The 15031-nt window shown below is 39.6% G+C and overlaps 2 protein-coding genes across 3 annotated transcripts; both read left to right on the top strand.

The window, feature by feature from the left end:
- Positions 1-1496: 1496 nt before the first annotated feature.
- Positions 1497-9908, top strand: acot11b (acyl-CoA thioesterase 11b). 2 transcript variants are annotated; one of them, XM_008407062.2, is made up of 16 exons: positions 1500-1678; positions 2448-2646; positions 3106-3175; positions 3699-3759; positions 3858-3959; positions 4056-4191; positions 4273-4426; positions 5542-5661; positions 5816-5954; positions 6056-6111; positions 7210-7276; positions 7346-7429; positions 7800-7933; positions 8187-8318; positions 8963-9089; positions 9177-9908. In XM_008407062.2, the coding sequence occupies exons 2-16, from the start codon at positions 2457-2459 to the stop codon at positions 9333-9335; spliced, it is 1731 nt and encodes a 576-aa protein (XP_008405284.1). In that variant the 5' UTR covers positions 1500-1678; positions 2448-2456; the 3' UTR covers positions 9336-9908. The 2 variants fall into 2 exon arrangements, with proteins under 2 accessions (XP_008405283.1, XP_008405284.1); XM_008407061.2 differs by having other exon boundaries at positions 1497-1678; positions 4056-4426.
- A 1604-nt stretch (positions 9909-11512) lies between these two features.
- Positions 11513-14959, top strand: fpgt (fucose-1-phosphate guanylyltransferase). The gene is made up of 4 exons (XM_008407060.1): positions 11513-11709; positions 11781-11948; positions 12032-12124; positions 13056-14959. The coding sequence occupies exons 1-4, from the start codon at positions 11637-11639 to the stop codon at positions 14456-14458; spliced, it is 1737 nt and encodes a 578-aa protein (XP_008405282.1). The 5' UTR covers positions 11513-11636; the 3' UTR covers positions 14459-14959.
- The last annotated feature ends 72 nt before the right edge of the window (positions 14960-15031 follow it).

The following is a 15031-nucleotide window of genomic DNA, read 5'->3' on the forward strand; positions in this document are numbered from 1 at the left end:
ATTTGGTGGTTTTTTTGTTTTGTTTTGTTTTTTGTTGGATTATTTTTTTTCTCACATTTCTAATATGTACATCCTTTCTCTTCATCAGTTTTAGTATTTAGGTTCATTGCTGAAGCAGACCTCAAGACGCCTTACAGAGTTGTGACCCAAACTTTGGGAACTGCTGCTGTCTGTAGTAATATTATTTATATTTAGCGATAGTTTAATGTAACCCAAAATATTTCCATACAGACTAATTTGCTTTTCTTGTGAGCTAGGACAAAATGAAGTAGCCTGTTTTTAATCTAGCGAGTCAGTAGAGCACAGAATGTTGCTCAATGAGCTACACAGCCCAAAGAAATCTCATTAAATTAATTTAAAATGTAGGAATGGGATTGGTTAAACATTTTCACAGTTTTAAAGTCCAATTTGAAACAACATGTTTTGATACAATTAACTGACTTATGACTAATAAGTCATAGGTCAGATTATGCTTAGAATGTCTAAAAGAAACTTCACAGACCAAACAGAAAACAAACAGCAAATGGCTTCAGTGTTTGGGTCTCTAGTTAAAACTGGCAATGTAATTGAAGTTGACTCAGTGAAACAACTGAGCAAAGCCATAGCAACCATCAACATTATTAGACAGACAAGAAAAGACTCTACTGTGTGCTACGCAAAAAGGAGAAAGTATGTGTTTTTTCTTTCCTTTTTGTATTTTTCAAGATCCAAAGAGAATTCCGCATTTTGGGTTTGTGCAAAAAAAAAAAAAAAAAAATCTAAATTTTACATATGCTTTTAGTATTCAAAGAGAACATATGGTCTGTTATCACAGGAAAGATTATCATCCATTATAATCTAAGGTGCAGGAGTGAGGGAATGATAATTGCTGAGCAAAGGGTTTTGCGGCAACATCTGCAGTCATTCAGGCATTTTAGGCAAAGTGTTGCTAAATTTAGAAAGACAATTCCAGAGGGGGAAATAGGGAACATATTGCCAACAACCAGCCACTATTCTCAACCAGTATCAGCCATTCCCATCATCTATTGTTGGTGAAATTGAAAAGAAGATGAGATATTTAGCCTTTTTTTTTTTTTTTTTTTTTTTTTTTTTTAGGAAACAAGAAGGGTAAAGACTTTAGTTTCCATCTGGTGCCTTCAACTCCAAAACGCTTCCAAGCAGTGCTGGAAGCTGATGCAACCCAGTGGGAGGCGAGCCTCCACCCCATCTTGTTTTGCAACATGTTGCCAGCATCACATTTAAAATGCAGATTTGTTGTCTGTGCTGTTTCCATTGCGGGATAATTTGCAAATTGCATCACAGTTGCAAATGTAATATAGTCTCGAAGTTTGAGCTACATGGGAGTTAGTATTTAAAGTTAAGTCCCGGAGGAAGCCTTAAAAGATAAGTTTTGACACTTTTAAATGAGTTAATGTCACCTCTGTGTTTGGACTCCAGTTCCACCTTAAAAAAAGGGTTCACACTCTATAAGCTCTGTAGGGGGTGGTGGTGTCCCTGCCTCTCCCCCTCCCTCCAGTGGCCAAACTTCTTCATTAAACTCAAGCGGCTTGTTTGCGTGCTCAGCGGCTCTGTTTTGGAGGATTGAGCGACCAAGAAAAAGATCCACGGCTCGGTTCGATGTGCTCTAACAACGCCTCCGCTGGCTCTCATTGGACTTCATCTGAATTTAATACATCGAGTAAGCTCTTTCCTGTGTTTTTCTCATTATAAATCCGACATGTTTAGTGTCAATTTAGAAATATGAGCATGTATAGTTGAAGAAGCGCCGTTATAAGTTTGTAGTGAATGTTATTTCTGTGGGAATTAATCCAGAATTGCCAACGCAGTGGAAACAGGTGACTGCGTGTGTGTGTGTGTGTGTGTGTGTAAGACCCTGTTTAGAAGTATCCCAGCAAATGCCTTCCCTGAATGCCCCATTTATCTGCATGTCTTGAAATAGTTTGTTACACTAAAAAGGACGTGCCCCAGCTTGCAATAAAAAGCAAGTCTGTGAGTACGGTTGCATCCTGAGTGTCGTTAGTTGTAATTACATAGAAATTCAGAGCGAGCTCAGGTCAGATTTAGTGGAGGGTTAGAAAAGTTGCGCATTTATTTGCAGATTATCTGAAGATTATGGAAAGCCCTCAGTTGGTTGAAGAATGTATGATTCTCAGATGTGGCAAAAGACCACAGTAAAACTTGCTAACTTCTCACTTTTATGTTGTTTACGCAACTCATGAACATGTTGTGAATGTTTACATAATGTAGATAGTTTCACTTTTGTCATTTAAACTCTCAATGCAGTACTTAATCATACTCCTTTATGAGTATGAGTTTAATTTTTTAAAAATACATTTTATCACACTGCAACAGGAAACGTGGCAGAAAATGATACAGGTGTTGTTGTTTTTTTATGTTACCTGTAAAAACATGTTTGTTACTTATTTTGTCTCTTCCTGTCTGTGTAGTTGTGAGTTATGACATCAGAGGGGAAAGATGCAGGCATCATGCTGGACCCCCAACTTATCCAAGAGACCGGGGAAGTTTATAGAAACCCCACTGAGGTGCAGATGAGTCAAATCGTGCTGCCCTGCCACGCCAATCATTGCGGGGAGCTGAGTGTGGGACAGCTGCTGAAGTGGATGGACTCCACAGCCTGTTTGTCAGGTGAGGAATGAGAAATTATTGGGGGCAAGACACTTCACCCACACTTCACACTTGCCTGCTGGTGGTGGTCAGAAGGACCCAATGACACAATATAGCAGCCTCACTTCTGTCAGAATGTATTTGTGAACGGGAATGGCTGATCTCATCGTAAAGTGTCTTCAAGGGTCCTGAAAAAGCGCTATACAAGTCTGAAGTCATTTCATAAATTCAATAATATATTTTTTTATGCATTTATGGTGTTTTTTGTACCTATTTTTCTACAAACCTTCACAGATAACAAATTCTATTATCCAAGCACGATAGCAAGCCATCTGTTATCTTCCCGTACATCAGTGAGTTTTGATAGACCATAAAATAAAACTCGGTGAAATTGAAAAGTTCTGCTGCCTGCTGGTGTAAGTGAATGAGTAAAGCTAGTAAAAAATATTCTTAATTTTAGTGTAATCTCTCTTTTCCCAGCTGAGAGACATGCAGGCTGTTCCTGTGTCACTGCATCGGTCGATGACATCCACTTCGAACACACAATAGGGTAAGGTATTATCAACACATAAAGTGATCAGCTTGTGTCGTTCGTTTAGGATTAATCTATCAAACTACCCTTTGAATGATGCTTGGAGTTGTTTTCTTAAAAAAAAATTTTTATCAAATATGCTTCACTCCCTTAATATTTAGCAATGACAACAAACGTCTCACATCTATAATTTAGTTTTCTTACTGTTGACTTAAAATAATATCTCAAGGTAAAGCTGCTGCCCCCGCGATCCGACCCCGGATAAGCGGAAGAAAATGGATGGATGGATGGATGGATGGATGGATGGATGGATGGATGGATGGATGGATGGATGGATGGATGGATGGATGGATGGATGGATGGATGGATGNTGGATGGATGGATGGATGGATGGATGGATGGATGGATGGATGGATGGATGGATGGATGGATGGATGGATGGATGGATGGATGGATGGATGGATGGGTAAAGAGGGAATATGCTGTGTTGAGTATAACCATGTTGATAGTAAAGAAGGGTCCATGTTTGTCTCTCCTTCAGAGTTGGACAAGTTGTCAGTATTATTGCCAAAGTCAACAGAGCCTTCACGTCCAGCATGGAGGTTGGTGGACGTCTCTCCGGTGTTTCACTAAAGTGAATCATACTTGAATTGAGCAGCCGTATTCGTACATAAAAATGTAGTAAACGTGTGAATTTCAGGTGGGCATACTGGTGACTTGTGAAGATCTTTACTCTAACAGGCAGTGGAAAGTTTGTCGTGCCTTTGCCACGTTTGTTTCCAGACGAACCGAAGCTGGAAAGGTAACGGGGCGGGGACTGAAACAATCTCGAGCACACCGGCACTTTGGCGGAGCTCGCTTATCTTCTCCTGGCCGCTTTGGTTTTCTGTGCGTACAGGTACAGCTCAAGCAGGTGATTTCTTATACACAAATGGAGCAGATGGAGTACAGCCTGGCAGCAGAGCGGCGGAGGATGCGACTCATCCATGCTGAGATTATCACAGACCTGCTGAGCAGCAGCACAGCTCAGCTGGGTAAGGACACAAGGTCTTTTAGAACACACGGCCCTCTGACGTCAGAAAGATTACAGCCTTTTCTTTTGGGTATTCCGTCAGGGGAATGTCAGGAGTATGACGACGCCGTGCCATCTGAGAAGACGCGGGTGGAAAGCGTGGAGCTGGTGCTTCCACCCCATGCCAACCATCAAGTCAGCACTTTTGGAGGCCAGATCATGGCCTGGATGGAGAACGTGGCTACAATTGCAGCAAGGTATACAGTTTTATTTTTTTCCTTTTCAAGAGCTTCACTTTTAGAAAGTCTTGCAAAAATATTCAGAATATTTTACATTCTTTTATATTCTAACCCCAAATCATGAAGGCCAAGGAACCAGATACAGATGAGTACAAAACTAAACTTTTTGAACACACCGCCGCTGGCAGCATCATGCTGTGGGGATTATGTTTAGGAGGATGAGCGAAGTTGATCAGAGGGAGGCGAATCTGGAAGGAAACCTGTTAGAGGCTGATGAAGGCTTTAGTCTGACACTGAACACCTTACAACGGGAACATAGCTGTAAACATACAATCAGATCTACAATGGAGTGGTTTTGATCAAAATATATTTATGTATTGGGATGAATACATGAATACATAAGAAAACAGAGTTGGGAACCTGAGGCAAGATGTGATGTTCAGAGATACTTTGCATCCATTCTTTCTGAATCCAAATAATTTTGCAATCAAGCCGTACCAAGCTGCTAGAGAAATACCCTCTAGAGGCCTATAGCTGTAACTGCAACAAAATGTGATTCTTAAATACATAAGCACTCCAATCTTTTACATTTTTATTTGAAAAATTGTAAAAGACATGCATAATTTTCTTTATACCTTACAATAATGGAGTACTCTGACATTTATCTATCAAACAAAATTCCAAAGAAATGCATTGAGGTTTTGGGTTTTGGTTTGATACAAAAGAAATTGAAGGGGTGTCTATACTCTTGTACATACATACTCTATAAAGTATGTTTTGTTATCTGTATGACTGGAGTTTTAAAAAATATATATTTAAGTTTAAAAAGGTTACCACCATGTTATGATTTGTGAGGAGCAAAGAAAAGAAACATTTATGTCAACATTCAGTGTGACGGTTTTATGTAAATCTAGCTAAAGTGCTATTTTTGAGACCTATGAGCATCACCACTTAGTTTTTCTGAGATCTTTAGGGATCCATGCTGTCATTGCTATGCTACATTTTCCCAATTTAATATTGTACTTAACACATTAATGTCCTTGACCACGAGTGGATGTGTATTTGATGTGTATCTGTGCTTTTTGTAGCACAAATACACATCCATATCATCTCTCTTTTCTGTCTTGATCCAGCCGATTGTGTAACGCCCACCCAACCCTGAGGACCATAGACATGTTCCATTTTCGTGGGCCGTCACACATTGGCGACCGGCTGGTGCTGAAAGCTATCGTTAACAACGCCTTCAAACACAGGTTATCTGACATATTTCAGTAAACAATGCCTGAATCAACTGAGTGATGTCAGCACTGTTCATGTGCAGTGCCTCTGATTTCATTCTGCACTTATGTACGCTTAGTGTGTTTGCAGCTCTGAAAAAAAAAAAATTGTATTACTGATGTTGTGTAGCATGGAGGTGGGAGTTTGTGCAGAGGCCTATCAGGGTGGAGAACCTCTGCGCCATATCAACAGTGCCTTTATGACCTTTGAGGTGCTGGACAGTGACAGGAAGCCCCGCACGCTGCCGCACCTACGACCCGAGCCTGTGGTGCGTTAACAAAGTTTATTAATATCATTTGGAGACCTTGCTCTGCAACGTAATCAGCATTCGTTTGTCTGGATTAAATTGGGGTTTCATGTGTTTTAAAGGATGGAAGAAGACGTTATAAAGAAGCTATTGCAAGAAAGAAGATTCGCCTTGACAGGTATGTCACATTTATAGAGCCTTGAATTGAATGTTCACATTTTCTCATGTTACAACCATAAACTTCAACCTATCTTAGTATTATAACCTGGATAGACCAACACACTGCACTGTGTTTTTATGAAATCGAAGGGAAAGGTTGAAATGTGTTCAAGCATTTTTTTTCCCTTATAGATACAATTCTTAAATGGGTAATTATCATTTGTACTCAGCTTCTGACTCAATTCTGTACAAAACAATGTGTTGATGCAATCACAGCTCCAAGTCTTTGAGGTATATCTACCAGCTTCCCAAATCTAAGAGGTTGAAAATGCTTGCCTATTTTTCTTTGCTAAATAGCTCAGTTGGATTGAATGGAAAGCATCTTTGAACATCAGATTTCAAGTCTTTCCACAACTTAAGTATGGACTTTGCCTAGGACGCTCTAACTCATGAATATGCTTTGATCTAAATCAATCTATTGTTGCTCCGTCTGCTGTTAGGTGAACCTCTGCCGCTGTCCTTTAACAAGTGTTCCTCTAGCATTATTTAGCATTCATGTCCATATATAATTGTTTTTGATATGTGACAAAATGAAAAGAAGTTCAGTTGCTATGTGTACTAATAATTGCAACATGTGCAACAAAACAAATACACACCTTATTACTATTGTGCTCAGTTGATGTTTGGTATAATGAGACTGTAGTCATTGTTAGGATTTGCTATATAGTGTGAATTTGGTTTTAGGTAGATCTTAGTTTACTGAATCTTAAACTCGTGATACGCATATTATCTTCAAATCAATTCAGTTTGCTTATGCAGCACCAGTTCTCTGTAAAGATCATGGTGCAGCCATAGTGTTTTGTGAATACGGCATGACAAAGCTTCTTGTTTGCAGTATTTTTCATAAGAAAATGACTTGGCTCGGCTGCGTATCACAGCTGAGCAGACTTTGGTGGAGAGTTTACTAAGAATAAAAAGCTCATTGTTCAGCTGTTAAACACTCTGCTGCCAGCATAATCTGTGTTTCTTCAATTTGGTAACCAAACGCGTTGGCTCACCCGAAGCCGTGTTGATACTGGTCAGATTTGGTCTTTGATTTGTGCCTTAATGTTTACAGGAAATATATCATCTCTTGCAAGCAAACCCAAGTGCCTCTGTCTGTGCCCTGGGATCCAAGTAACCAGGTATCTTAGAGAAGCCCACCAGACTTGGTGCTCGAGCTCAGGAGTTCACTCAACTGTTTGGTTTTTCAGATGTATCTGAGCTACAACAACGTATCAGCCCTGAAGCTCATGGATACCCGGAACAACTGGGTCTTAACTTCAGAGAAAAATAAGGTCAGTGTATAGTTAGCCAGGTTAGGATTAGCTTTCCAACTTTCATTCTACATTGTATTATTTAGAAGTAGGAAATGGTCAGCTACAGCAGAATGCTGATAATATGAATTATATATTTTAAATGCAAAATTGCTTGTTGCTATAAAACATACATATTTCTTCTACAACGTCTTTGAATAAAGCTGACCCCCCCCCAAAAAAATACACTAAAGTAATGTATTATGAAGTCATTTTACCCTGGGAAAAGAATGGTCAAGAGGCATCATTAAAAGCCCAAAACTAAAAAGGCATGCATGGTGTGTATGTAAATGTCTCACTGGCTCTGCACATGTTGATACCTGGAACAACTTCTGTTTATACGTATTTAAAGGTGAGACTATACACATTGGAGGAAAACCACATGCTTTGTGTCAAGGTGGAGATGTACGTCAGTGTCCCAGCAGGGCAGGTGTTCCACCTGTTGTCGGACCTGAGGAGGAGGAAAGAATGGGACCGGCATTATGAGTCAGTAACACACACACACATTTCCAACATGGTGCTGTAAATACAGCAGATGAAGATTAGATTGTCCCAGTATCTGTCTTATCTCAGCCACCAGCAGTGGAGATTTATGGTTTTTGCACAGAATTTTTCATTAAGGAAACACTAACATCCAGATGAACGCTTACTTGTGACATTACTGTCAAATACTCAAAAGCCTGAAAACTTTTAATATGTTTCTAATAAATTTTTGTTGTTGTCAATGTTTCAACCACAGGGAGTGTGAGGTGATCAACCAGGCAGATGAGGATGACACTCTTTATCGCGTGGTTACTCCCTGTGTCAGCAAAGGGGGCAAAGGGAAAGACTTTATCTTGCTCGCATCTAGAAGGAAGCCATGTGATTCCAGGTGCTGCAAAATAACATGTTCTTTTTTTCCAGCTCGAAAATGATTTCATAAGGTTGGCTGATATTTATACCACAATTTGGCCCACGGTTGAGAAAAACTGCCCTAGATTGCTGTTTGTGAATTAGAAATGTTAAAATTAATTAAATGGTGGACTCATTTTATTTTGCATTTTCGATCAGATTTCTCACATTTCAGTTTCCAAGGAATGTTAGTGCTATTTTTACTATTTCACATTTTGCTTCAATGTATATTGATATGAACAGGTTAAATTCCATGCAAAATATACAGTGCAGAGTATAATTTTGATAGCATTTTGTCAATTCATTTTTAAATGGTTCTGCTGCAGCGCACCAAATATTTAAATAATTTAAACAGTTACTGGGTTTTGTTGGACAGATCCCATGAGCCGATTGATCCATACAGGAGATCTAACACAGAACCATCTTCTTGACTAAGTAGGGTTTGTTCCTCTGATTTAGATAAGTTATGCTGACAAAAAAAAAAAAAAAAGCGGTTTGTCGATTTATTTGAGTAATAACTTTTTTTTTTGTTGAATTCTGGCTCTTTTGTACCTCCATAGAATTGTACCTTTTTTTTTGCTCCATATATAACTCATTCATAGAATTTCATTTTGTCTCTCTCAGGGACCCGTACCTGATCGCTCTGCGTTCTGTCACTTTGCCCAATCACCCGCCTACAGAGGATTTCTCCAGAGGAGAGGTGCTCTGTGCTGGTTTCACAATCTGGGAGGAGTCCAGTTCAGTCACCAAGGTTAGCCCAATGTCTGCGGCACAAGCTCTAATGCTTACAGTGCATTGCTGCAGGTATCAAAATTGATCATCCATTTTTTTGTTTCAGTTCACCTACTACAACCAGGCCACACCAGGTGTCCTTCCCTACATCTCGACAGACGTGGCTGGCCTCTCCTCCAGCTTCTACAGCATGTTTTCTGCTTGCAGCCAGTTCCTGGAAGCCAACAGAGACAGCCTGGGTGCTCTGCCGCCTTCTTCATTTTGATTTAAAACCCCCCTCCCATAAGCAAAGTCGGGGCATTATCAGGACAGAGTAGCATTGTTTCACAGCTCTAATCCTGATTTAACACTGCTTTGGCGGTGCTGGGCTTAAAAGCCATTCTGAGATTATGAAGGACTGCTAGTTTGTACTTTGTATAGACAAGTACAAAGCAGAAGCGCACAAATGAGTTTATGCTTCTGTAATTTTTGTTTCTAAGCATTATTTTTGGAAAAAAACATGTGCAATTCAGATTTCTAGATATATTATTTTGTGAGCCATCAGTTCATAGCAGTCCAGTCGTGTTAGATGGTTGTTTCACTGTGACTTGACACTGTAAAGAATTTTTTTTTTTTAGATAAGGTCAAGTGTAATTACTTTGTCACTTTGTATGTTAATATATTTTACTTCAATGATAGGAAGTTTACATGTGGTTTTGGTGTATAACTTTGCTGTTTTCATTTGAGACAGCAATGTATAATTTTGTAGAATTTCACTTGAACTAATTTTATTGTATAGACATAAGCTTTGAGGATAAAATGTGTTGAGTTGCTTTAATCAATAAACCTTTTAACGCTGTTGAGAACATTCTCTGAAACTTTTCATGTGCGCCACCCTTTAACTTTGCATTCCTAACTTTCTTAAACCGTTTTATATAAAAGCTTCTGATACAGTTTCACAGGTCCAGGAGAGGAATATGAACTAGTTTTTTGTCTAATGCAAATCCACCTTCATAGAAAATGGTGTAATTCTCAGTACAGTGTGAACACAGCCAAATCCAATCCTCTTAATGATTACAGGAACTAAATCTGTCAAGAATCAGAACACCACTCCCTCTGGATCACATCATTATCCTTCTGTATTTTGAACTCATGTTTTACAACTAACACTTTCCTCTGGACTAGATAAAGCACTTATCAAATACAGGCCATTTACCTGTTGTTGGTCAGAAACAGAGAAGTACATTTTTCAATTAAACTTTAAATGGTGCATTAGGCAAACAAAAGCATTTTTTGTCCCCTTTACTCGTTTATGTTTTCGCACACTAATCTTGAACAAAGTTAAAGACAGGAGCATGTTTATTACATTAAACAGCATGCACATGTCAAAAAACTAACAAAGTTATTTTAAATCATCTAGTTTTTTCAGTCTTTATTTGATCTAATATTATTTCAAGCAATTAAGGAATTTTAGCTGGAAACCTTGGTATCATTCAAACAGTGTGCACCAAGCTAAAATGATGTTTATTCCTAATCAATACAGCTAAAAGTGCAAATCAGTTTACAAAGGCTGCACCCAGAGCAAAGTGGATTCACTCATTATTGTGTTTGTTGTTGGAGGGAGCTAATTTGCTGAAATTAGGGACGGAGTCCACTTTGTGTCGGTAAGTCGGGAGCCAGGAAAACCAGCCTAACAACATTAATACTAAAGGCAGTGGTCAGGATCACAGCAAATGCTGAAGGCATAAACAATTGTACTGTGACTGGTAATTTGAAGTTAAAAATTTGATTATAGTTTTGTGGTTCTGTCTTTTCCTTTCATGTCAGACAAGAAATAAGCAATTCTGTACCAAAGAGCTTGTTACTTTTTAAATTTTGAGACTTCCATAATTTTTATACTTTAATTTCTAAAGAGACAAGAAAGTGGCTTTTTTCCCCTTTTGGTTTGTTTGTTTTTTATTATTACATTTTTTTAGGATAAATAAATTTTTGCTTGATCTTGACCTATGAAACACTCAGGCTTTATTAAAAACCTCTAAAGCTTATGAGATAAACCAGCTTTGGGGCAACACAAAACAGATGAGTTATTAAAAAGTCTACTTTAAGTCATATCTTTAGGGATTTTGCTCATTTGCAGGCCATTTTTATGCATTCTGTCATGATCAAGACAACGAGTGGACAGTAAACACGAGGAAAAAAGCAGCCAATGGCATTTTTGTAAAGACTTGAAAACTACAGAGTTCAAGATGCAAAAGTCGGGAAATAAAACTATTTCAATAACAAAGATTTTTGTTGTTTCCTTTTCTATAGTTAGAATGACCTGGGAATAACTGCAGTCAATTTATATATATCCAAGACTCCGTGAGACTGTGCAATTTGTGCAAACTGTTGAAATATCATCAGAAATACATTTTATTATTTTGGCGGCGGATTGGCCGCGCGCATGCGCTGTAAACACAACTAACCACGTGATCAAACCCGGAAAAACAGGACTGCCGTAAACAAAATAAAGTCCCGTGAGTTCAAACTAAAAACAACATATTCAGCTCTCTACTGACTGTATTGAATTTACAGCAGAAGCGCCAGCATGAGCCAGGCCTGCAGCAGGAAACTACAAACCGCAACAAGAGAAAAGCTCAGGAAACTGAACTCGCTGCGTGGTGAGCTTTATTTTTCATTCATCTTACTTCGACTGGAGCTCAGTAAAAGTAACACGATCTCCTTCCTGAAGGTCGAGAGGTTTTACCGGGTGAGTTTTGGGATGTAGTGGCTGTGACTGCTGTGGACGGGAGCCAGAGAGAAGCTTACGAGCTGCAGATCAGAGAGAAGGTTGAGAGGAAAGAGCTTCCCGTCGGAGTTCAGTACAAGGTCTTCTCTGATCCTCCTGGGTGTAAAATAGGTCAGTGAACCGCTGTCAGCGTTATTTTGTTGCAGTCTTTTCGCTTCTGTTAGGCTAATGTTTAAAGTGGTGTTGTTTTGCAGGAAATGGAGGCTCCACTCTGTATGCTCTTCAGCAGCTGAATGACATCTATGGAAAAGCTCTGAGCAACATGAGAGTCATCCTGATCCACGCAGGTTACCTATATTTTACTAAAATATTATGCAAAATGTGTTGGTTTGGTTGTAGGAATTTTTTGTGTACACCTTTCTCGAAGGATTTGATGGGTTTAAGAGAGTCTTTTAAAAAAAGAAGGCAAAAATAGTTTTTTTTTCCTGAAATTTTGAAAGACGCGTTGAGGATTATTACAAACATGTTTTTAGGATTCTTATAAGTGTTCTTAGAAAAGGATTTAATTGTGTGAAAGGTCCCATTTACTCATTCAGTTAAATCAGTTTTATTGGAGTTGGATAACCATACAAATAATGTGGTTTGGGGGATTCTTAGAGCCACTTTTAAGTGATTTATTATTAATAATAAGAAAGCTAATTCACAAAGACAATATTGAACTAGAGATGTGCAGTATATCAAAAATGTTATCATTTGTCATTGCAATGTTAATGTGTGTCTTTATCCAGATTTGCCAATCATATAATTGACCAAATGAATAGAGTCTCACGTTGCTATTTGCCTATATTTGATGAAGATGGCTGTAGCACAATTGCCAAAGCTTGCAGTGACAGATGAGGAAGGAAAATTAGTTTTAATCACAACAGTGCTGTACAATTTATTTACAGTCATGTTTTTTTAATAGTGGATAGTTCACACCTTGTTTTTGCAAACAACTCCATTGTATGCACAATTTCTGTTCCTATAACATAGTTTATCTTTTCTTGTCTTTTCTCTTCTTTTTTTTCCGTCCGTCAGCTACCTCCATAACGGTGGAAACGTATCCACTTCCACTCCAAACGGAAAGATGAAACTGTTTAGGAATTACAAAACTAAACACTGAATATATTCTCTATTGAAAGAAAATAATAAAAAATATATATTTTTTAATAAATGTAGAATTGTATTGAAATAAAAACACCCACCAACATTTGTCTCTTCCACATGTTGTCCCTTCAGGTGGCTTCAGCCAGCGAATGCCCAGTGCCAGCGCTCTGGGAAAGATCTTCATGCCTTTACCGCTGGGGAACCCCATCTACCAGATGCTGGAGCTCAAACTGGCCATGTATGTGGATTTCCCATCACAAATGAAGCCCGGCTTCTTGGTGACCTGTGCAGACGACATCGAGCTCTACAGCATACCAGAGGAGGAGAGAGTCAGCTTTGATAAACCAGGCTTTACAGCTTTAGCCCATCCCTCCCCACTCTCTGTGGGAACCACCCATGGCGTGTTTGTGTTGGAGCCGCGTGAACGTTTTTTGTATCCGGAAATGGAGAATGCCTCCTGCCTGTGTTTTCTGCACAAGCCAAGCATCGATAAGATGCGGGACAGTGGAGCTGTTTGCGCGAATCAGAATGGCCTGTTTTCCATGTCTGACAGTGAGCTTGTCTACACAGACAGCACCTATTACATGGACTTTAAGACTGCCAAGTCACTTCTGAACCTGCTGAATGAGTTGGGTCCGTTGAACTGTGAGATCGACGCATACGGGGACTTTCTTCAAGCTCTGGGGCCGAAAGCCACAATGGAGTACACCAAAAACACGGCTAATGTCACCAAAGAGGAGAGTGGTCTGGTTGAAATCCGACAAAAGATCTTCCATCTACTTAAAGGGACGCCCCTGAATGTCATTCTTCTCAACAACTCTAAGTTTTATCACATCGGGACCACCTCAGAGTACCTCTTCCACCTGACGGAGGACGAGGCGTTCAGGAGTGAGCTGGATCTCCTGTCGTCTGCCTTCAGCGTAAATGCCAATGAAAACTTCTCTGGTTGCTGCATCATGTACAGTGTCCTTGATCCCAGTTGCTCTGTGGAGGCTGGGTCAGTGGTGGAGTACTCCAGACTGGAAACAGGGGTGTCCGTGGGTGGGGGGTCCATCATCAGCAGCTGCTGGGTCAGTCCAGGCCTCTCTGTGCCAGCTGGGGCTTTCATGCACACGTTATGCGTTACCCACCAGAAACAAATCAGATTTGTTACCGTCTTCTTTGGCATTGAGGACAATTTAAAGCAAAGCGTGGCTTCTCCTACATATTTGGAGGAACTAAAGTTTTTTGGACTGGACCTTGCAAAGTGCCTGTCCCACTGGGGGATGGAGAGCGAACGCCTCAGATTCTCAGGAGACGCATCGAGCTGCAGTTTGTGGAACGCTTGCTTGTTTCCTGTTTGCTCCGAGCAGCAGAGCTCCTTCTCCGCGTCTCTCAGAATGCTGCAGGCCGTCCTGAGTGGCTCCACAAGCCCCCCTCCCAGAGGCGCAGCTCTGATGTCGATGCAGGACTGTTTACAGCGCAAGAACCTGGAGGAAATGCTGAAGCTCAAGAGGAGGCTACATCATGACATCAACGTCCAGCTCAGCATGTAGACAACCGTCGCTACAGACATTGAGTTCATTTAAAACGTTTCGCTTTGTTGGTGAAGGTGAATGTTTTGACATGTTGTAACTTTGTTTCATACTTTTTATGTGTGGGTTTACATTCATTACATTGGAACAATTCGCAATAGGAATTGTGACAAACAAATTTGGTTGAGGATATTTTTGCTTTGAAATCATGAATTTTAATGGTTAAAACACATTACTACTATTGTTCTGGTGCTGCTGGAACATTTGCCAACCTGTTAATTTCCCCCACCCTTTTTGAAATGCCAAAATTGCTGTTATTATCAAACGGCAGAGAAAGGGCATTTTTGTAATATATTTTCTAAATTGTGATAGTACACCCCCACTAGCTGCTTCATTATACACTGCAGTAACATTTGGTAGTTGATGTTATTCTGTGAGCATTTCAGTAGAAACAAGTCGTAATGCTGTTAGAAATTCAAACCTATAATAAAAATGAATAAAATCCAAATTTTCTAACTGTCACGCATATTGTCCTGTGTCCTTCTCCCCTGTTTGTCATGCTGGTTTTTTTTTTGGTGCTACTACTGACGGATC

Source organism: Poecilia reticulata, linkage group LG4 (genome assembly GCF_000633615.1).
Source record: "Poecilia reticulata strain Guanapo linkage group LG4, Guppy_female_1.0+MT, whole genome shotgun sequence".
In the NCBI taxonomy this organism is placed as follows: Eukaryota; Metazoa; Chordata; class Actinopteri; order Cyprinodontiformes; family Poeciliidae; genus Poecilia; species Poecilia reticulata.